General features: G+C 46.6%; 2 protein-coding genes across 4 annotated transcripts in view; one reads left to right on the top strand and one right to left on the bottom strand.

Moving 5' to 3' along the window:
• The window catches only part of LOC141144047 (NACHT, LRR and PYD domains-containing protein 12-like), a 202,045-nt gene that overhangs the window by 60,161 nt on the left and 120,146 nt on the right, over window positions 1-21,738 (bottom strand). For both annotated transcript variants that reach the window (XM_073629392.1, XM_073629391.1), the window contains exons 15-16: window positions 16,203-16,263; window positions 6,676-6,731 (exon numbers count right to left, since the gene is read on the bottom strand). In XM_073629392.1, coding sequence (XP_073485493.1) covers window positions 6,676-6,731; window positions 16,203-16,263 — 117 coding nt within the window. The remainder of the gene's footprint in view (window positions 1-6,675; window positions 6,732-16,202; window positions 16,264-21,738) is intronic.
• The window catches only part of LOC141144050 (NACHT, LRR and PYD domains-containing protein 6-like), a 373,857-nt gene that overhangs the window by 347,934 nt on the left and 4,185 nt on the right, over window positions 1-21,738 (top strand). The gene's annotated exons all lie outside the window — the stretch shown is intronic.

Genomic DNA, 21,738 nt, shown 5'->3' with positions numbered 1-21,738 from the left:
CTCCAGCCCCACTCTGCCCTTCTCCACAATCATACATTGATTTCTTTCCCAGCAAAACAATACTGCTGCCCTGACTCCTAGGGGATGTAGTTCTGGGGGGTTCCTACCTTAACACGAACTGCCCTCCCAGCACCAACTCCTACTGGAACTTTACCAGCCTGATGATGATTTCACAGTGAGTCAAAAAAAAAAAGGTAAATAAAAAATATTAATCTGGGAGATCATTTAGAGGGGAGGAGGGATGCTTGGGGTAAATTTGGTTCATGCTGTCTTTCTTCAGGTGTCCAAATCACTGCATGCCTGACGCGGACACTTCCTATTGGCTGTCTAGCGGAGGGGTTATCCCGGGACCCAGAAGACGACTAATGAAATCTTAAGCGGAGGGCAGGGGGAGCGGTGGCCTTGCACCCAGATATGGTGACTTTAAGGGACCCAGATGGGAGACTAAGGTGGTTATATCTTATCTGTCTAGATGCAAGAGTACTCTATAAAGGGTACAATACAAAATTTTTGATGATAACATGATTAAAATGTCCTTAAAAGCAAATCAAAAATATACAAAACAACTGGATATAACATTCCCCCAAGTACGGGTATATGGCTGTACAGAGAAACCTGTTATGATGGCCCATCAATATTTGCAACTTGGTTATTAGAGGGAATTAATATATGGTATTCTTCCATATGCAGGGCCAACCGAGAGACTCAATGTACCATCACCAATATGGATCCCTACGCGTTTCACCAGGCTTCCTAGGGGGTTCTACTGGTGCTATGCCAAAGTAAGAGACATAGAGTATCTTGTCCACAGCGATGTGGGGAGAAGAAAACCACTAAATTGCCCTGAAACAGAGCCTCTACTTTTTTAGATAAATCAGAAGTAAACTCCAAGTTCACAGTTGGGGTAAGGATAAACATTCCTGAATGTGTAAAACAGGTTTGTCTGCCAGTATTTTCTGATAACATGCTGCATTCATCTTGCCATAATTTTCACAAGATTCCCCATGCCTTTAGAGGTCACACTCCCCCAAAACATCAGTGAGCCATCACCATGCTTCAAAGTGGGGATTGTATTCCTGTCGCTATAGGCCTCATGGACCTCTCGCCAAACATAAAGCTCTATTTTGGTCTTGTCACTCCAGATTACAGTGTGCAAGAAGCTGTGAGGCGTGTCAAGGTGTTGTAGGCAGTGGCGTATCTACCGGGAGGCAAACAAGGTGTTTCCCTTGGGCAGCGCAGCCCCTAGGCAGAAGGGACACTATAGGGGTTATTTACGAAAGGAAAATCCTCTTTGCACTACAAGTGCAAACTACAAGTGCAAAGTGCACTTGGAAGTGCATTCGCTGTAGAGGGGGACATGCAAGTAAAATAAAAAACAGCATTTTAGCTTGCACATGATTGGATGATCAAATCAGCAGAGCTTACCCTCATTTTAGATCTACCCCTCAGATTTACAGGGACTGCACTTCCAAGTGCAATTTCAAGTGTAATTGGATTTGCCTTTTGTAAATAACCCCCTATGACTCTGTTCCCATGAACGCAGTCCAGAGTACTACACGGAGCACAATGATAGAAATGAGGAATACAGCACAGAGCACAATGATCAGTGCACAGTGCTGCACAATGTACAAGGATTCTAATGTGTGACCACAGCGACACACAGCTGAAGTCCCCCATCCTGCTCCCTGCTCTTCTGATGTGATTGGACTTGGAGCTCTCTGCTCCTGATTTGATCAGACTCTGAGCTCTCCACTCATGAGCGGAGAGGTCAGAGTCTGATCACATCATTTCGGGAGGGCCGGGAGCAGGGTGGGGGACCTCAGCTGTGTAACGCAACCCCACCGACACCTCCGATCTTCCTTCTCCAGGAAGAACTCCCTGCCGGAGAAAGAGTAAGTCCAACCACATTGTTCCCCGACACCAATCTTCACACCGGGGTCCCTCAGATCACTCCGGGGAAAACTATGATCGCTGTGATCCTTTATTGGAATCATTGTATCCCATGCAGCACTTTGCGCTGATCATTGTATTTTGTGCTGTATTCGTCATTTCTTTCATTGTGCTCTGGACGGTGTTCACTGGAACAGAGTCGTAGTGTCCTTCTGCCTGGGGGTGGCATTGCTTCCCTGAAAAATACCAAAGGCAAACAAATTCTTTGCCTTGCGGTAGATACACCCCTGGGTGAGCCTCATCACACCGCATGGCCTAGGGCCGCATCACCCCCTCCCACCATTCTACAGCCCGCCCCGGGTGACACGGATGTGACAAATTCTGGAGAAGCTACGCTGGGTCACATTTTCACTGACCTGTCAGATAATTACCATCACCTCCTGTGATCGGATCAGCATACTGATTTAACGGGAACAGGTTATATTCCATAGATCTACTGTCCGCACTGAGATTGACAGGAACACCCATTGTTCTAAAGAGGGCAGCAAGGCATTAAAAAGAGTTGCCTGCAATAACCATCCCTAGACCTACCACCCAAGCGCAGGAGAATTGTTTTGTGAATTGGCAGGATCACCCCATGCTCCATACACTTCCCACATAGCCACCAGAGACCCTGCATAGCCACCAGAGACCCTGTATAGACACCAGAGACCCCACACAGCCACTTGAGAAGGAGGGGGTGGAACAAATTTAGATGAGAGGCACCCGATTTTAGTCTTGCCTAGGGCAGCACGAAACCAAAATTCAGCAATGGTTGTCTTACATATTGTAACCAGGCATTTTTGTGGCATTGGCTCAGTAAAGGCTTCTTTCTGGCAACTCGTCCATGTAGCTCATTTTTTGTTCAAATATCATCGTATTGCGCTCCTTGAAACAACCACACCCTCTTTTTTCAAAGCAGCCTGTAGGTCTCCTTAGGTTACCTGTGGGGGTTTTTCTGTGTATCCTGATCAACTTTCCTGGCGGTTGTGGCTGCAAACATTCTTGATCTACCTGACCTTGGCTTGGTATCAAGAGATCCCCAAATTGTCCACCACGTAAGTGATTGAACTGTATTCCTCATTTCTATCATTGTGCTCTGTGTAGTAGTCTGGACTGTGTTCATGGGAACAGAGTCATAGTGTCCCTTCTGCCTAGGGGCTGTGCTGCCCAAGGGAAACACCTTGTTTGCCTCCCAGTAGATATGCCACTGCCGACAACACCTTGACGCACCTCACAGTTTCTGGCACACTGTAATCTGGAGAACGACTGGTATATTCAAGGCTTCTTTTTTCTTTTTATATCCTTTTCCATCTTTATAAAGTTCCATTACCTTGTTACGCAGGTCTTTTGACTGTTCTTTTCTGCTCCCCATGGCTCAGTATCTAGCCTGCTCAGTGCATCCACGTGAGAGCTAACAAACCCATTAACTATTTATACACAGACACTAATTGCAACCTTTAATTGCCATTGTAACCTTGTGTGTCCGTACCAAGGCCAAACATTCCAGGGGATGGAAACTTTTCATCAGGGCCATTCGGGGGATTTCTATTATTAAGTGTTCTTGCATAGCAAGACCACTTACTGTTATCTCACATATATATTATTCTTATTATTATAGCCAAATTTACCACCCTAACTCCTCCCACAGTTTTTACACTACATAGACAAGTAATATACCGAAACGTGCGGATTGTTCCCGAATGGTGTGCTATTACTTTGTGGAACGTTTCGCCGAATGGTTCACGAAATATCGTCGTTTTTGCGGCGAAATTGGTCCCATAGGAATGAATGGGGAAACTAGAGTGGGAGATGACAAAAGCTGGAAAATCAGAACATGATTTCTAAACTGCCGCCACTCCCTCATTTTCAAGCCCACCTACACAAATCTTATATCAAAACGTTCAGCTATCCCTGCTGCCACTAAACATGTCCACGGCTAAGCCATAGTCCTGATAGTTTTCACAATATGACCATTTGTTTGCAACTCACGCCGTCCATTGACATTCATTGAAACTACACTCTAGCCCCCTCCAAATTTGAAGGGCAATTTCTAAACTGCGACTGTGCCTTCATTTTTAATATTTCAGAGACATACTATACATCAAAATCTAGGTCTGGGTCTTGTGATTCTCACAATATAAAGATCTTCGCTGTAGGATGTATAGTTTTTAAAATACGGCCATTTGTTTAGAGGTCATTTCAGGAAATTTTAGCCATTAATCAGAGTGTACTGTTAGTGTTTGTTTTGTTGCCATGGTTACCAAAGCTTCTGTTATACACAGGGGGGAGGTGGCTGGAGCATCTCAGCTGATTACAGAGCCCGGGGGAGGGGACAGACACACCATGTACTGATTTATAATAGAGGAATATGATGGGGCAGTTTTGATGGGGTAATTCTGATGGGGCAGTTTTGATGAAGTAGTATTTGGGAAGCATAAACAGGGCATGAGCGTTGCTAGGAAACAGTGGTTGTAAACACAAGATGCTGAGACACTCCAAATGCATGTGACTTCATCTGCTAGACTTGATAATGCTTGTAGACTCCTCCCACAGTTTTTACACTACAGAGACAAGTAATATACCGAAACGAGCGGATTGTTCCCGATTGGTGTGTTATTACTTTGTGGAATGTTTTGCCGAATGGTCCACGAAATGACATTTTTGCGGTGAAATTGGTCCCATAGGAATGAATGGCGAAATATTCAAAACTAGAGTGGGAAGTGACAAAAGCTGACAACCCCATGATCAGCCAAAACATTATGACCACCCCATGATCAGCCAAAACATTATGACCGCCCCATGTAAAAAAAAATATATTTTTGAAAAAAAAAAATAATTTTTGAAAAAAGTAAAAAAATAATTTTTGAAAAAAAAAAATCATTTTTGAAAAAAAAAAAAAATATTTTTGAAAAAAAAAATATTTTTGAAAAAAAAAATTCTTTTAAAAAAAAAATTATTTTTGAAAAAAAAATATATTTGAAAAAAAAAAAATATTTTTGAAAAAAAAAAAATATTTTTGAAAAAAAAAATTATTTTTGAAAAAAAAATTACTTTAAAAAAAATAATAATTTCGAAAAAAAAATTATTTTTGAAATAAAAAAATTCATTTTTGAAAAAAAAAATTACCTTTGAAAAAAAAATTACTTTTGAAAAAAAAAAATCATTTTTGAAGAAAAAAAAATCATTTTTGATTAAAAAAAATTCATTTTTGAAAAAAAAAATTACTTTTGAAAAAAATGTTCAGCTCTTTCAGCGAATGATGGAACTTTTTTACTACTATTTATACTTTTTAAAATATTAAGCTTTTTAACACTTTTCACAGTTACTCAAGCCACTCCACCCAGTTACTCCGCCCACTCCAGTTGTAGAGGCAAGAACACTTTCACAATTTCCCCAGAAATTGTACCTTTTCTAGTTGTTATTATGATTTAAAAAGGAGCCAAATAATTTTGTCATGATTAGTCATATTTTCATATCAATGCCAAAATGTCATCATTTCTGCCAGGGGATGCAAACTTTTGAGCACAACTGTAAAAGACACATATAAATGCAGCTCTGTAATCATGAATACATCATTAAATAAACTGTTTAATGCAAGCAGTGTAAGTACCTAAATCTGACCTGCCATCAGCCTCTTACAATCACTGTACAACTGAGCTCAGGGAGCGACAGAGAGATGAGCTTATCAGTGTGTTGGTTCTCCTTTCACTATCATATTATTGGATGGGGACGAGGAGACATTTCTGTGAAAATGAACTGCAGCAGAGAAAGATCTTGCCCTTTCCTTTGCTAGGCAGAGCTTTGTATATCCCAGGACTGAATGGATAGAAATAGGAGGGTGAAGGGGGAGCAGTGCAGGATTTCTGTGCAAGGTAAATGTTGTACTTGTTCTGTGACAGCAATAATTTACCCCCCTCCCACACTGGGCACTATTTTTCACACCACCTCTAATAGGCACCATTGTTTCTCCCCACCCTACTTGGTTCCTCTCCACCCCTTGCGTGGAACTACTGTTCTCCTCCTCTCTCCCCCCCCCCCATCTAGACACTATTGTTCTTCCTCTCCCCTTGCTGGGAACTACAGTTCTACGCCACCTGTGCTGGGTACTGTTGCTCCTCCCTACCCCTTGCTGGGTACTATTGTTCTATCCCACCCTCCTATTAGGCACTATTGTTCCTCCTCATCTCTGCTGGGTACCATTGCTAAACCTCACCCCTCTCTCAGAACTATTGTTACTTGCCATCCCTGTTGATCACTTCAGTTTCTCCCCATCCCTTGCTGGGAAGTACTGTTCTCCTCCACCCCCTCTAGGTACTTTTGTTGCTCTGCTCCCCATCCCTGCTGGGTACTATTGTTCCACCTCTCCCCTTGCTGGAAACTATTGTTCTCCCCCATCCCCCTCTAAGCACTATTAATCTTCCCCATCTCCGCTGGGTACTATTGTTCCTTTCCACCCCCTCTGGGCACCATTATTCTTCCCCACCCCTGCTAGGTACTATTGTTCTCCCTCACTCCCCTCTAGGCACTATTGTTTTCCCCCACCCCCCTAGGGAACTACTATTCTCCTCCCACCCCTGCACAGCTGAAATAAATCTGATCACATGTTCACACTGACCTGTGTATGGTATTATCGGGGAATCAGACTGTATATGAACACTTCATATAATGAAGCATTTGTTCCATGAACATGGAAATCTAAGTTCTATGAATGATCAGAATGTAATAAAAGGGAGAAAACTTTACCTGTAGGTTCTTCCATCTAGAGTCGGTGTAACTAAATTATCTGGCTGTTCCTCAGACTATGGGAAAGAAAAGACATTGTCCGATAAATAAGAAAATAGCAGCCTTTTTATGGAGTTAAAACACGGCGTACACACATATTACCAACCTGACTAGGGTTGGCCATACAAATTTCATTTTTTTTTTGTTTAACCAGCAGTTAATGATCTGATTCCCCAGGCACACACACACGTTGGTCTTTCCCCAGTGAGATTCCACCTCCAGTGCACACACAAACACACGGTCTTTCCCCGGTGAGAACCCACCTCCAGCGCACACACACGTTGGTCTTTCCCCTGTGGGAACCCATCTCCAGCGCACACACAAACACATGTTGGTCTTTCCCCAGTGAGAACCCACCTCCAGCGCAAAGACACGTTGGTCTTTCTCCAGTGAGAATCCACCTCCAGCGCACACACAAACACACGTTGGTCTTTCCCCAGTGAGAACCCACCTCCCGCGCACACACAAACCCACGTTGGTCTTTCCCCAGTGAGAACCCACCTCCAGCGCAAACACACGTTGGTCTTTCCCCAGTGAGAATCCACCTCCAGCGCACACACACGTTTGTCTTTCCCCTGTGAGAACCCACCTCCTGCACACACACACGTTGGTTTTTCCCCAGTGTGAACCCACCTGTCAGGGAATCCCTGTGAGATGTCTGGCACATAGATGTGCGCAAGCGCATAGAGTTTCCCAGAGAATGGCTAACATGCGCGTGCATGCGCGCAATAGAGTCCACGGTCGCGGGTGCGCATGCGCACACGCGGGCGCACAATTACTCTTGGTGCCAGACGGCCTATTTAAAGGGAGTCTAGCCTCCTATCCTTTGCTGACTGATCTTCAGCTGTGTCCTGTATCCTGTTCTGATCCTGTGTGCTTTTCTAGTTGCTGACCTGGCTTGTTCTTTGACCTTGGCGTGTATCCTGTTCCTGTTCTGCTGCTCACCTCTGACACGGCTCCGTTCCTGACTCTGGCTCTGGCTTATGATTTGGTACCCCACTGCTTGCCTGCTGATGATCCTGGCTATTCCTGGGACTCTGCTTCTGTCTATGATCCTGGCTTCTGTTAACCCTTGGGTGCCTGCCTGGCTGTCTCCTGCTCCAGCTCTGCACACTGCTGCATTCTCTTGAACACTGACAAGCTGACGGCCCGGAATCATCCACATCAGGCACTCGCGTCCCTCCTGTCCTTCGGCTTCCTCTCATCCTCAGTGGGGCCAGGACAGGAGATATAACTCAGTCTCCTATCAGGTACATGACACCACCTCAAGTGCACACACACACACACACACACACACACGTTGGTCTTTGCCCAGTGAGAACCCACCTCCAACAAACACACACACACACACACACACACACACACACACACACACTGGTCCTCAGACTATGGGAAAGAAAAGACATTGTCAGATAAAGAAAATATCAACCTTTTTATTGAGTTAAAACATGGCGTACACACATATTACCAAGCTGACTAGGGCTGGCCATACAGATTTTTTTGTTTGTTTAACCAGCAGTTAATGATCTGTTTCCCCAGTCCACACACTCAATGTGGATGGTGGAATGCTTGCAATGAGCCATTATATTGTGACAGTAGAGAGCCTTCCCTGCAGGAAACACCAGCCTACCCATACATGAATCGCAAATCAGCTGGTCCCTGCTGAAATGGGCAAATTTTGATCCACGTATAGCCTTAATGTGGATACAAGATAACCATCAAATTTATATATACCCACCCTTGCATCCCTCACCTCCCATACCTCCTGGTATCGAGTTTGCCAGCGAGGTAGAGAGGTAGAACCCCATGTAGTTGGGCTTCACACGTCTCTCTGCATATGAGAGGGCCTTTAGGAGGAGGGAGAGATTGTGCCTTTATTGTGACTTTAATGAAGTCTTGCCCTACCCATCCGTGGCAGGACAACGCCCCGAAGGGGTAGGCACTTGAGGTCCTATAGGGGACAGACCTTAGGTGGCGTTGTTACGTCCCCAGTGATCCAGAAGGATAAGCCCCTGGTTCCAGTTACCCTTTCTTGGTCTGAGTCGTCCATTGAGATACAGGCTCTAATTTACTCTGGGGCTCCAGGCCTGTTCATAGATGGTGCCTTGTGTCTAAGCCCACAATTCCACTGCAGCTTCGTGCCACTCCACTTGCCATTGAGGCTATTGATGGGAGACCTCTACAGCCTGCTCATGTGACTCATGAAACTGTTCTGTTGACCATGGATGTAGGGGCTCTTCACCAGGAGATAATCCAATTCAAAGTCATTTCCTCACCTCATTTTCCGGTGGTTATTGGTTATCCTTGGTTACAGAGGCACAACCCCTCTTTTGATTGGGTTTGTGCTGCGGTTCTTTCCTGGTTGCCACAATGCAGGGAGACATGTTTTCTGAAAGTGGCCAAGGTCTTGTGCACCCCTTCACTCTCCTCCCTGCCGGAGGAGTACCGAAAAATTTGCAATGTCTTTGACAAAGGCCAAGTCAGTAGTTTGACTCCACACCGGTCGTATGATTGCGCAATTGACCTTCAACCTGGTGCCATACCCCCTCGTGGTCGGGTCTACCCTCTGTCTGTCTCGGAGGAAAAAGCCATGGAGGAGTATGTGGCCAACGCACTGTCTCGAGGATTCATCCGTAAATCCTTATCTCCTGCTGGTGCTGGTTTCTTCTTTGTGAAAAAGAAGAATGGTGAACTGAGACCTTGTATTGATTATAGGGGACTCAATCGCTTCACGATTAAGAACGCGTATCGATTCCTTTGATTACGGAGTTATTTGACGGCCTCAAGGGAGCAACGTTTTTTTACAAAGCTTGATTTGCGAAGGGCATACAATCTCGTGAGGATCAAGGAGGGCAACGAATGGAAAACTGCATTTAATACCAGAATAGGCCATTATGAATACCTAGTAATGGTGTTTGGAACGCTCCGGCAGTTTTCCAGGAATTTATCAACTATGACCTCCGAGATTTGTTGCAGCTATGTGTGGTGGTTTATCTTGACAATATTCTTATATTTTCCAAATCCCCAGAAAGCCATCACACAGATGTCTGTCGTGTGCTGCAGAGGGTGAGAGATAATAACCTGTTTTGCAAATTGGAGAAGTGCGAGTTTCATTGTGAACACGTTAAATTCCTGGGTTATGTAATTTCCACTGCTGGTTTTTCAATGGACCCAGAGAAACTTTCAGCAGTACTACAAGTGGCCCCGACCCGTGGGTTTACGACCATTACAGCGTTTTCTTGGCTTTGTCAATTATTATCGGAACTTTATTTGCAACATCTCGTCTCTGATGAAACCCCTGACTGATATGACCAGAAAGGACAGTAACCCACAGAATTGGTCTCCAGATTCTATTAATGCCCTTGAGAGTCTCAAAGCTGCCTTTGCTTCTGCTCCTTTGTTGGTACATCCTGATCCTACAGTACCTTTCATTCTTGAGGTTGATGCATCTGAGACTAGAGTTGGTGCCCTGCTGTCTCAACGTCCTACTTCTGAGAGCGCTATGCAGAGGCGGCTCTCTAATTAGGCAAATTAGGCGGTCGCCTAAGGCCTCGCACTCACAAGGGCCTCGCGGCCGCCTAATTTGTCTGTGATCAATCACTGATGTCACCGCCTCATCACCGAGCATCCCAGTCCGGTGGCAGCAGGTGTGGGGAGTTGGAGAGTAGAGGCCTCTAGGTGGCGGCAGCGGCTATGTGATAGCACCCGGCTCCAAGTGTCATCTCTACAAGGCTTGGAGGCAGCATGTCCATGTGGGACCCGCAGCTGAGCAGCTCCTTCAGCCTGCACTGCTCACCCGACCTCTCCGCACCTGCCTCCTATTCAGTTCAGCAGTCGGGGCCGGGGGTCGCTGAAACTATCCAGCTGAGCTGCCCCATGACTGTGAAGAGGAAGGATATCCGCCTTTAATTTCCTTGTGCTGCCTGGCCGACTGGAGAGAACGTGAGTACCCGTGCAGCCTCCCTGTGTGCCTGAATAGGAGGAGCAGTGGGGAGACTGCCCATAGTGGAATAGATTTTTCCATATTCCTCCTGTAGCCGCTGAATGTCTGCAGGATCGAGAGGAGGAGAAGTGATCATTCAGCGGCTGTATGGAGGAATATGGAAAACTCAATTCCACTATATGCAGTCTCCCCACCGCTCCTTCTATCTAACTTCTTCTGCATCCCGTGCTCTCAGGCCCCTTCTTGTGCTCGCTGGCTCCGCCCCTCCTGGTATCCAGCACCTCCTTGTGCTCCCTGGCTCCTCCCCCAGTGCTTTCCAGTACCCCCTTGCTCTCCATTCCAATTCTTTCTTTCCCCCCTGCTCTCAAACTGCCCCCCAGTGCTCTCCAGCCCCCACCCCTCCTGTGCTCTCCCCCACAGCACTCTCCAGCTCCTCCCTGCTCTTTGCCCCCCATGCTCTCACAGACTGGGACATGGGGCACAGGAGGGGCTGCGGACAGGGCTAGGTATCTCTCTCGCCTCCCTTTCCCTCACCCCCCTCTCTCTCTCTCCCCTTTCTCTCTCTTAACCCCTGTCACTCCTCTCCCCCCTTCCTCTCTCCACCTCCCCCCTCTCTCTCTCTCCCTCCCTCCCCCTCTCTTCCTCCTTCCTCTCTCCACCGCCCCCTTTCTCCCCCCTCCCCCTCACTCCCTCTCTTCCCCCTTCCTCTCTCCACCGCCCCTCTCACCCTCTCTTCCCCATCCCCCTCTCCCCTTCTCTATCCTTCCCTCCTCTTTCTCCCCTCCCTCTGTCACCCTCCTTTCTCTCACCCCCTGCCTCTCTCTCTCTCACCACCCCTCTCTCCCTCAACCCTTCTCTCTCTCCCACCTCCCTCTCTCTCACTCCCCTCCCCCTCTGTCACCCTCCTCTCTGTCACCCTCTTCTCTTTCTCTCTCACCACACTCCTCCACTTACCCCTTCCCACCACTCCCTCCCTCTCCTCTCCGCCACTCCCTCCCTTTCTCTCTCTTCCCCTCACTCTCCTCACCTCTCCCCTCTCTCTCCCCCCACCTCTCCTCCCTTCCTCCTCCTTTCTCCCTCTCTCCCCACCTCTCTCTCTCTCCCCCCTCACTCTCCCCCCCCTCTAGCTCACCATGTCTCTCCCACATTTGCGCACCCTCTCTCTCTCCCCCTCTCGCCCACCCCCCCCTCTCCCTCCACCTCTCCCCGTTTGGCTCACCTTCTCTCTCCCCCCCTCACAATCTCTTGCTCCCTCTCACTCCCCCTTTCTCTCTCCCTCCCCCCTCTCTCTTTCCCCCTCTCTCTCCCCATTTTTCTCTCCCTCCCTCTCCCCCCCTCCTCCTCTCTCCCCCTCCCTCCTCTCTCTCCCTCCCCATCTCTCTCTCCCTCTTCCGCTCTGTATCTCTCCCCCTCCCACCACCCCCGCTCTCTATCCCTCCCCCCTATCTCTCTCCCCCTGCTCTGTGCTGGGATCCCCCACTCTACTTCCTCTGTGAATGTGGAATGACTCAGTGACATCCCCTCCCCATTCTCCCAAGACACAGGAAATTCTTAGAGGGGTTGCCATCTTGCTGGGTCCCAGATGTTTTATTGGCTGCATATGTCTGGTGGGTGAAGAGGGTGCCCTGGAAGTGGTGCTGATGAACTGTGTGCTAGATCCGTGCATCTTGAATTTGTTTTCCCCCCATTATGAGCGTGATTGGGGCCTCATGTATAAGTTTTCGCCTAAGGCCTCACAAAGCCTAGAGCCGCCTCTGGCGCTATGCATCCTTGTGGCTACTTTTCCAAGAAATTATCTCCTGCAGAATGCAGTTATCAGATTGGGGACAGAGTTGTTAGCGATCATTTTAGCCCTTAAAGAATGGAGGCATCTCCTCAAAGGTACCACTGTGCCGGTTCTTATTCTGACTGACCATAAGAATCTCACATTTTTGTCTGAGGCTAAATGCCTCTCTCCCAGAAGGGCGTAATGGGCTCTATTTTTGTAAAGTTTCAATTACATAGTCTCATTCTTACCCGGTACTAAGAATGTAAAGCCGCGTACACACGGTCGGACTTTTCGACTACAAAAGTCCAACGGACGCTGACGGACTAAAGCTGGCTGGTAATCCGATCGTGTGTGGGCTTCTCCGGACTTTCAACTGACTTTTTTAGCCTCAAATCCGACGTACTTTAGATTTGAAACATGCTTCAAATCTTTCCGACGGACTCGAGTCCGGTCAAAAAATCCGCTCGTCTGTATGCTAGTCCGACGGACAAAAACCCACGCTAGGGCAGCTATTGGCTACTGGCTATGAACTTCCTTATTTTAGTCCGGTGTACGTCATCACGTAAGAATTCGACGGACTTTTGTGTGATCGTGTGTAGGCAAGTCTGTTCGTTAGAAAGTCCGCCGCAAGTCCGTCGAAAGTCCGCCAAAAGTCCGTCGAAAGTCTGTCGGACAGGCTGTCGGACTTTTGTAGCTGAAAAGTCCGACTGTGTGTACGCGGCATAAGGGCTGATGCATTGTCACAACAGTTTTCCTCCACTTCCAAGATGGAGTCGGTTCCTGTTCTTGTGATTCCAACCGATCATATTCTGGCTACGATTCACACCAGTCTCACTTCTCCATTGGGTGACAAAATTCTTGACGTTCAGATACATTCTCCTCCTGAAGAAACCTTGTGACCACTGCTTTGTCCCTGAGAGTCTCCGTACTGCCACTTACCATTCTCCCAAGGCTGCTGGCCACCCAGGGAAGAATCAACTCTTTTGAGCCATTTCCCAACAACTCTGGTGGCCTAGTCTACATGCTGATGGTAGATGCTTGTTCCGTGTGTGCTCAGAGTAAGATACCATGACACCTTCCAGTGGGCCTCCTACAACCCATACCCAATGGATAGAGGCCTTGGACCCACCTGTCAATGGATTTCATTGTGGACTTACCCAACTCTCAGGGCAACACAGTTTTCCTTATGGTGGTTGACCAGTTCTCTAAGATGTCTCATTGTATTCCAGTTAAAAAGTTGCCCACATCTAAAGAACTGGCTTCCATTTTTGCTCAGGAGATCTTTCGCTTACATGAGCTACCCAAGGTGATTGTCTCGGACAGGGATAGCCAGTTTGTGTCCAGGTTCTGGCAAGCCCTTTGTGCACAGTTGGGAAGTCAGCTTTCCTTCTCCTCTGCGTATCACCCGCAGTCCAATGGGGCCACAGAACAAGCCAACAAGTCCTTGGAACAGTTTTTATGTTGCTACATTTCTGACCATCATAACAACTGTTCAGACCTCTTACCTTGCGCGGAGTTTGCTCACAATAGTGCCGTCAATACTGCTTGTCTCCATTTATGGCAAATTATGGTTTCCAACCATCCATGTTGCCTGACTCTTTTGTTCCTCAGAGCATTCCTGCATTGCAGGAGCATCCCCGTGGTCTTCGTTCCACTTGGGTACAGGTCCAAGAGTCCTTGCAACGTGCCAATGATAGGTACAGACTCCATTCTGACCACAGACGCCTACCTGCGTCTTCCTACCAAGTTGGGGACAGGGCCTGGCTGTCATCTCGTAACCCCCAAATCAGTGTTCCCTCATTAAAACTGGCACCACGGTTTATTGGGCCTTTCCATATTCTCCGTAGGATCAACCCAGTGGCTTACGCTTCAGACCTTCCTTCTAATATGCGTATTTCAAATGTATTTCATGTATCCTTATTAAAACCTTTTGATATACAACTGTTTGACCACTTCAATACCACGTCCTCACCCAGTTCAGGTTGAGAACCATGAGGAATATGAGATACAATCTATCATTGGTTCCCGTAGCTTCCGTTGGCGCATACAGTACCTGGTTCATTGGAAGGGGTACTGTTCGGAGGAACGCTCTTGGGTCTCATCCTCTGACATACATGCTCCTGTCCTCCACTCTGCACATGATATTAATGTTGTGGTGTGAACAGGGCACATTGAGAACAATTGTTTCTTTGTGCCCTTACAGAACACGTATACAGAAACTCACGTCTCTGCACATGGTGTAAACAAGCGTCTTAGTCGGTGGCACTTTTGTGTTTCTCTTTTTTCTGTGCCTTTACATGTTCTTATTGAGGATTTCCAATCCTGCTGCAGAGGGAAAGGTGCTAACTCCTTAGGCTTCTGGTGGATTCCTGAGCCATTACAGAGTTTGCTCATGGACTCTTTTTTATTTTGTTAGCGTTTGGCATATTTTTTGCACAATTGAGAGATTTGGGTACATACTTTCAGTCCTCTTTCATATATATACGGGTATGTGTGTTTTTCTTCTGCACATACTGTCCACTGTCAAACCCTCCACACTCCTCTCCTGTACATACTGCACACTGTCATATCCTCCACACTCCTCTCCTATACATACTGCCCACTGTGATACCCTCCATGCTCCTCTCCTGTACATACTGCCCACTGTCATACCCTCCACGCTCCTCTCCTGTACATACTGCCCACTGTCATACCCTCCACACTCCTCTCCTGTACATACTGTCCACTGTCATACCCTCCATGCTCCTCTCCTGTACATACTGCCCACTGTCATACCCTCCATGCTCCTCTCCTGTACATACTGCCCACTGTCATACCCTCCACGCTCCTCTCCTGTACATACTGCCCACTGTCATACCCTTCACACTCCTCTCCTGTACATATCACCCACACTCCTATCCTGTCATACCCTCCACACTCCTATCCTGTATATACTGCCCACTGTCATATCCTCCACACTCCTCTCCTGTACATACTGCCCACTGTCATACCCTGCACACTCCTCTACTGTACATACTGCCCACTGTCATACCCTGCACACTCCTCTCCTGTACATACTGCCCTCTATCATACTCCCCACACTCCTCTTTTATACATACTGCCCACTGTCATACCCCTCCACATTCCTCTCTTGTACATACTACCCACTGTCATACCCTCCACACTCCTCTCCTGTACATACTGCCCACTGTCATATCCTCCACACTCCTCTCCTGTACACACTACCCACTGTCATACCCTCCACACTCCTCTCTTGTACATACTGCCCACTGTCTTATCCTCCACACTCCTCTCTTGTACATATCACCCACTATCATATCCTCCACATTCCTCTCTTGTACATACTGCCCACTGTCATACCCTCCACACTCCTCTCCTGTACATACTGCCCACTGTCATACCCCCCACACTCCTCTTTTCTGGAACAGGTGTACTTTTGCCAGTCAATATTAATATGTTTCACCGTGTTGTAATATAGGTAATGTGGCCTCCCTCCCTCCCCAAAAAAATATTAAATCAACCATTCAAGTACTTTTTTTTAATGTTTTGAAGCTACAGAAGGAAGTGTTATGTATTCTTTTTTATTACAATTAGCCTTTATTGTTTAAAGAAAAACATGCAACAGTCACACTATCAATAGCATTGTCACCGGGATAGGAAGTGGGGGGGAAAATCACTACAATAGGCACAGCGATAAAATCATCAAGGGGGCAACAGTAACCTTTCTGCTGTAAGGACACTTGATTTTTGGCAGTCTGAGTATGTAGTTAAACCTACCTCTGCAGAGGGAGCAGACTCCATCAAAGCCCCTTCTTGATGCAACTGGACATCATTTTGGCTTGTAAAAAAAAAAAAAAAAAAAAAGGTTATCAAACTTTAGTAATGACATCCAACAGACTAAATAAAATGACTAAGAGTGAACGCCAAAACAGATAGTGATAAATGTTAATGCACTGCACCTTATTGCTCAACCTGATGACAAAGCAATATCTAATAAAGGTTTAAACTGAAAGGTGAGCTGTCAGTTTAGTAATGGAAGGAAATAAAATCTGAAAGGCACACCGGTGTTCTGCTTTAAACTCATTCCCTATAGCAGACAAGACTACTATTTTTTGTTAATTGACCATTTCTCATATCTCCCAGCAGCAAGATCTCCATGTCATAGTTCTTAGATTAGGTGGTGTGCAGAAGATGTGTAATAAATCTGACAAATGATGCTCAGAGATCTGAAACCTTGAGGGATACAAGAATCTCTTAGAAATCACTAAATTATCAGTTTTGGTTGGTCTCAGCATTTAGAGTGGAGCTCAAGGCAAATATAAAAACATACTTAAGGTGTTTGTAAACCTCAGACATGAAATGTGAACAAAAGAACATCCCTCTATAGTGTGTACTTGTCTCAATTAAAAGCACTAAGTGTCATATCTGTCTGCCGCCTTCTTCCGCTGCTATCAGCAGAAGTCACTTCTGACACCAAGAGAAAGGCGACGGGAAGGAGCTCCAGCAGATTGACAGCTTCAGCTCTGTTCCTGTTTGGAGGGGGGGGGGTGTCTCTTCCCTCCAATCAGCTCTCAGAGCTCTCCTCACTGAGCATCGCAGAGTGTAATTCCACCTCTCCGCCCTGAGTTTTCCAAGCTCATAGACAAGCTTCATAAATTCAGAACTTTCAATGGCTTTGGAGAAGACTGTAGATAAACAGGTACTAATTATGTAGGAGGATTTGTTTAATCTCTGTGTATGGAAGGGTTTATAACCACTTTAAGGAGGAACTGAACTCTGGAAGCTGTACCCCCAAAAAGATAATGGATAACAAAGGACTATACAGCATTATTAGCTATGATCTATCTGCAGTTGATCTTTCTCTATTACTGACTTACCATGCCTTAATCTGCACTGTGAGAATGTGGCCATCTTGGCAGAGGCAGGGCTTTGCTTCCATAGGTCAAAGCCTCTAGCAAGTAGAACAGTGAGCAGTACAGTACTGATAACACCAACTCTCACTCCAAATCTCCTGAGACTAGTAGTCAGAGGCAGTAGTGCCTTAGATGATCTCACACTACTTTTACAGCGAGGGAAAAAACTATTTGATTGGCTGCTGATTTTGTACATTTGCCCACTGCCAAAGAAATGATCAGTCTATAATTTTAATGGTCGATTTATATTAACAGTGAGAGACAAAATAACAACAAAAATATCCAGAGAATTAATTTCAAAAAAGTTATAAATTGATTTGCATTTTAACCACTTGCTTACCAGGCACGTAAACCAACCCCCCCCCCCCTCCTGCGCCCAGACCAATTTTCTGCTTTGCATTTTGAATGACAATTGCGCAGTCATACAACACTGTACCCAAATGAAATTTATATCATTTTTTTCATACAAATAGAGCTTTCTTTTGGTGGTATTTGATCACCTCTGGGGTTTTTATTTTTTGCTAAACAAACAAAAAAAAATTGAAAATTTTGAAAAAAAAAATCATGTTTTATATTTTGTTAAAATTTTTTGCAAACAGGTAATTTTTCTCCTTCATTGATGTACGCTGATGAGGCGGCACTGATGGGCACTGATAGGCTGCACTGGTGGGCACTGAAAGGCACAGATAAGGCGGCACTGATGGGGACAGATAAGGCAGTACTGATAGGCACAGATAAACCGAGATGGGTGGCACTGATAGGTGTTACTGATGGGCACAGATGGCACTGATGGGTGGCACTTATGGGCATTGGTAGGCGACACTGATGGGCACTGGTATGTGACAATGAAGGATAGCACTGTTGATGAGGCACTGATTAGTGACTTTGAGAGGAGGCACTGTGGGCACTGATAGGTGGCACTGTGGACACTGGTTGGTGGCGTTGGTGGGCACTGGTAGGCGACACTGTTGTGCACTGAGAGGTGGCACACATGGGCACAGATGAGCTGTCCGCAGCTCTCCCCGATTGGGACCGATGTCCTTCTGTGACCGGCTTTTTTTTCCTACTCACGCTATCAGCGTGAGGAGAAAAAATAGCCGATTACCGGCTCTGTTTACATCACATGATCAGCTGCCATTGGCTGACAGCTGATCACGTGGTAAGGGGTCGGGACCAGCCCCTTACTCCGATCTGTGATCCAGCGAGTCTCAGACTAGCTGATCACAGAACGAGCCGCAGTGTGCCCTGCAAGGGGGCGCACAGGCCGCTCGAGCACGGGAGGACGTCTATTGGTGGCCTCCCGGCAATTCAGGTCCGCGCTGTAGCCGTCATTCGGCTATAGCGCGAACGCCAAGAGGTTAATGAGTGAAATAAGTATTTGATCCCCAATCAAGCAGCAAGATTTCTGTCTCCAAGGTGTCTTCTATACAGGTAACGAGCTGAGATTAGGAGGACTCTCTTAAAGGGAGTGCTTCTAATCTCGGTTTACCTTTATAAAAGACACCTGACCACAGAAGCAATCAGATTCCAATCTCTCCACCATGGCCAAGACCAAAGAGCTGTCCAAGGATGTGAGGGACAAGATTGCAGAGCTACACAAGGCTGGAATGGGCTACAAGACCATCGCCAAGCAACTTGGTGAGAGGGTGACAACAGCAAATGGAAGAAACGCAAAATAGCTGTCAATCTCCCTCGGTCCGGTGCTCCATGCAGGATCTCACCTCGTGGTGTTTCAATGATTATGAGAACGGTGAGGAATCAACCCAGAACCAAACTGGAAAATCTTGTCAATGATCTCAGCTGGGACCATAGTCACCAAGAAAAAAATTGGTAACACACTACGCCGTGAAGGAAAATGATATGAGCATGAGCCCAAGTTTAATTTCTAGCACCACATCCCGAAAAAGAATGTTTAGAACCAAAGAGAGTGGGGATTTTTAAGGTGCACATCAATTGAATAGATATCAAATATTTTTGTATAAAAAGATTTTTATTTTATTAGGAAAGTACAATAAAAGTATATTTTTTTCACATAAAAATGTAAAAAGGAGATTTATATATGGAAGGGCCACATGTATTTAATTGCAGATGCAGTAACACAGCAAAGACGATGTACTTCCCAACATGTTTCGCCCATCTGTCGGGCTTCCTCAGGGGATGCTGGTCACATGCAGAATACACTGCCTTCTGTATCTCCTAGAAGATGGGGGGGGGGGAGAAGGGGAGAACGGGGTAGGTCTGCCAGGATAAATGCTGACGCCGTACCGAGGGAGCCCTGCGCTGAAGGTGAGCATAGATGGTACAAAAAGGCCAGAGAGGCAGATACGGCAGCTGGCTTAATGCCAGGGACCACACACCTCCCAGGATACAAATCACTTTAAAGGAATACCTGAGTGGAGAGTTTGATGTGCATGGGTCCCTTGGTTTCCGCACCCTGCAGAAACCAAGGGACCCATGCACATAAAACTTTCAACTCAGGTATTCCTTTAAAGTGATTTGTATCCTGGGAGCCCATCTGTCAATCAGCCCAGCCAATCAATCAGCCCATTTGTCAATCAGCCCATCAGCCAATCAATTAATCAGCTCATCTGTCAATCAATCAGCCCATCTGTCAATCAATCAGCCCATCTGTCAATCAATCAACCCATCTGTCAATCAATCAATCAGCCCATCTGTCAATCAATCAGGCCATCTGTCAATCATCTGTCCCACCGCCATTGATACCACCATTGGTACCCCCACACAGGCTACCAGTACCGCCATCAGGCTCGCCACTAGTACCGCCATCGGTACCACCATCAGGCCCACCATCAATACCACCACACAGGCCCGCCACACAGGCCTGCTACCAGTATCGCCATCAGTACCGCCACCAGTACTGCCATCAGGCCTGCAGTCGGTACCGCCACCACCACCATCGGTACCGCCACCACCACCCATACCGCCACCTATACTGCCATCGGTACCACCACCTGTACCGCTACCTGTACCGCCACCACCACCCGTACCGCCATTGGTACCACCACCACACAAGCCCGCCACTAATACCACATCGGTACCACCACTACCACCAGCAGTACCATTACATAGGCCCACCAAAAAGCACTACCATAATGTCGGAAAGGGTTTACACACCTGAGGAGGAATATGCCATTCTTACCATGTCGGATGATGAGAGCAGCGGGGAGCTAATCCGATTTTGGTTCGGAATATGAGCCAGTGGAGGATAGTGGATCAGAGTCCGAGCATGCGGAGGAAACCGTCCCTCCCAAAAGAATGAGATCAGGACCAAGATCAGGACCAAGATCAGGACCAAGTTCAGGAGATCTTCCCACCACCAGCAGCGTCAGACCCCAGGAAGAGGAGCCCAGTACAAGTACTGGAATCATACGCCCAACCCAAAGAACCCAGACCCAGTCCTACCTTCCCGATACCCTGGCAAACCCCTTATGGTTGCCTGCCAACTCAGGATCTGCTATCATCCCCTCTTTCACTGCGCAGCCAGGTGTGCAGCCCGACACTACGAATTTTTCTCAATTCCTCTATTTTTGTTTATTTTTCCCACAAGATTTGCTGCAGAATATGGTGGTTAAAACTAATCTGTATGCATCCCAATTTATTGCTGCCAACCCCAATTCTTCCTACGCCCGCATGTTCCAGTGGCGACACCTAACACTGGACGAATTTAAATAGTTTTTGGGCCTTATGTTTAATATGGGGCTTACAAAAAAAGAATGAAGTCCATGCATATTGGTCCACCAACCCCATCCAACACATGCCCATATATTCCGCTGTCATGTCCAGGACAAGATACGACATGATTATGCGTTTTCTCCACTTCAATGACAATTCACAGTGCCCTCCCCGAGATTATCCCAACCATGACAAATTGTACAAGATATGCCCCCTAATCAATTCCTTTTCCCAGCGATTTAGAGACGTTTTTATCCCAGACCAAAAAATTTGTGTGGACGAGTCCCTCACACATTTCACTGGTCAACTGCACTTCAAGCAGTATATACCAAGCAAGAGAGCCAGGTATGGGCTGAAATTAAATAAATTATGTGATTGAGCCACTGGATACATCCCAGCTCCAGCCCCGTGATTGCCCCACATATATTGGAACCAGTGGGAAAATTGTCTGGGAGCTGGCATACCCCCTGTTCGAAATAGGACACCATTTATATGTCGACAACTATTATACCAGCCTGCCCCTTTTTCGTCACCTTTATAGTAAAAAAACCCCGGCCTGCAGTACTTAACAAAACGGAAGGGATTCCCACAAAATCTGTTGACAAAAAAATTGCAAAACGGAGAATTGGCATTCATGAGGGACGAGGGACGAGAAGGTGTTGGTCATGAAGTGGAGGGACAAGAAAGATGTCCACATCCATTCTACC

The sequence above is a fragment of the Aquarana catesbeiana genome, linkage group LG05 (assembly GCF_042186555.1).
Source record: "Aquarana catesbeiana isolate 2022-GZ linkage group LG05, ASM4218655v1, whole genome shotgun sequence".
NCBI lineage: Eukaryota > Metazoa > Chordata > Amphibia > Anura > Ranidae > Aquarana > Aquarana catesbeiana.
The sequence above is the reverse complement of the archived record's forward strand: the minus strand, read 5'-3'. Positions and strand labels throughout refer to the sequence as shown.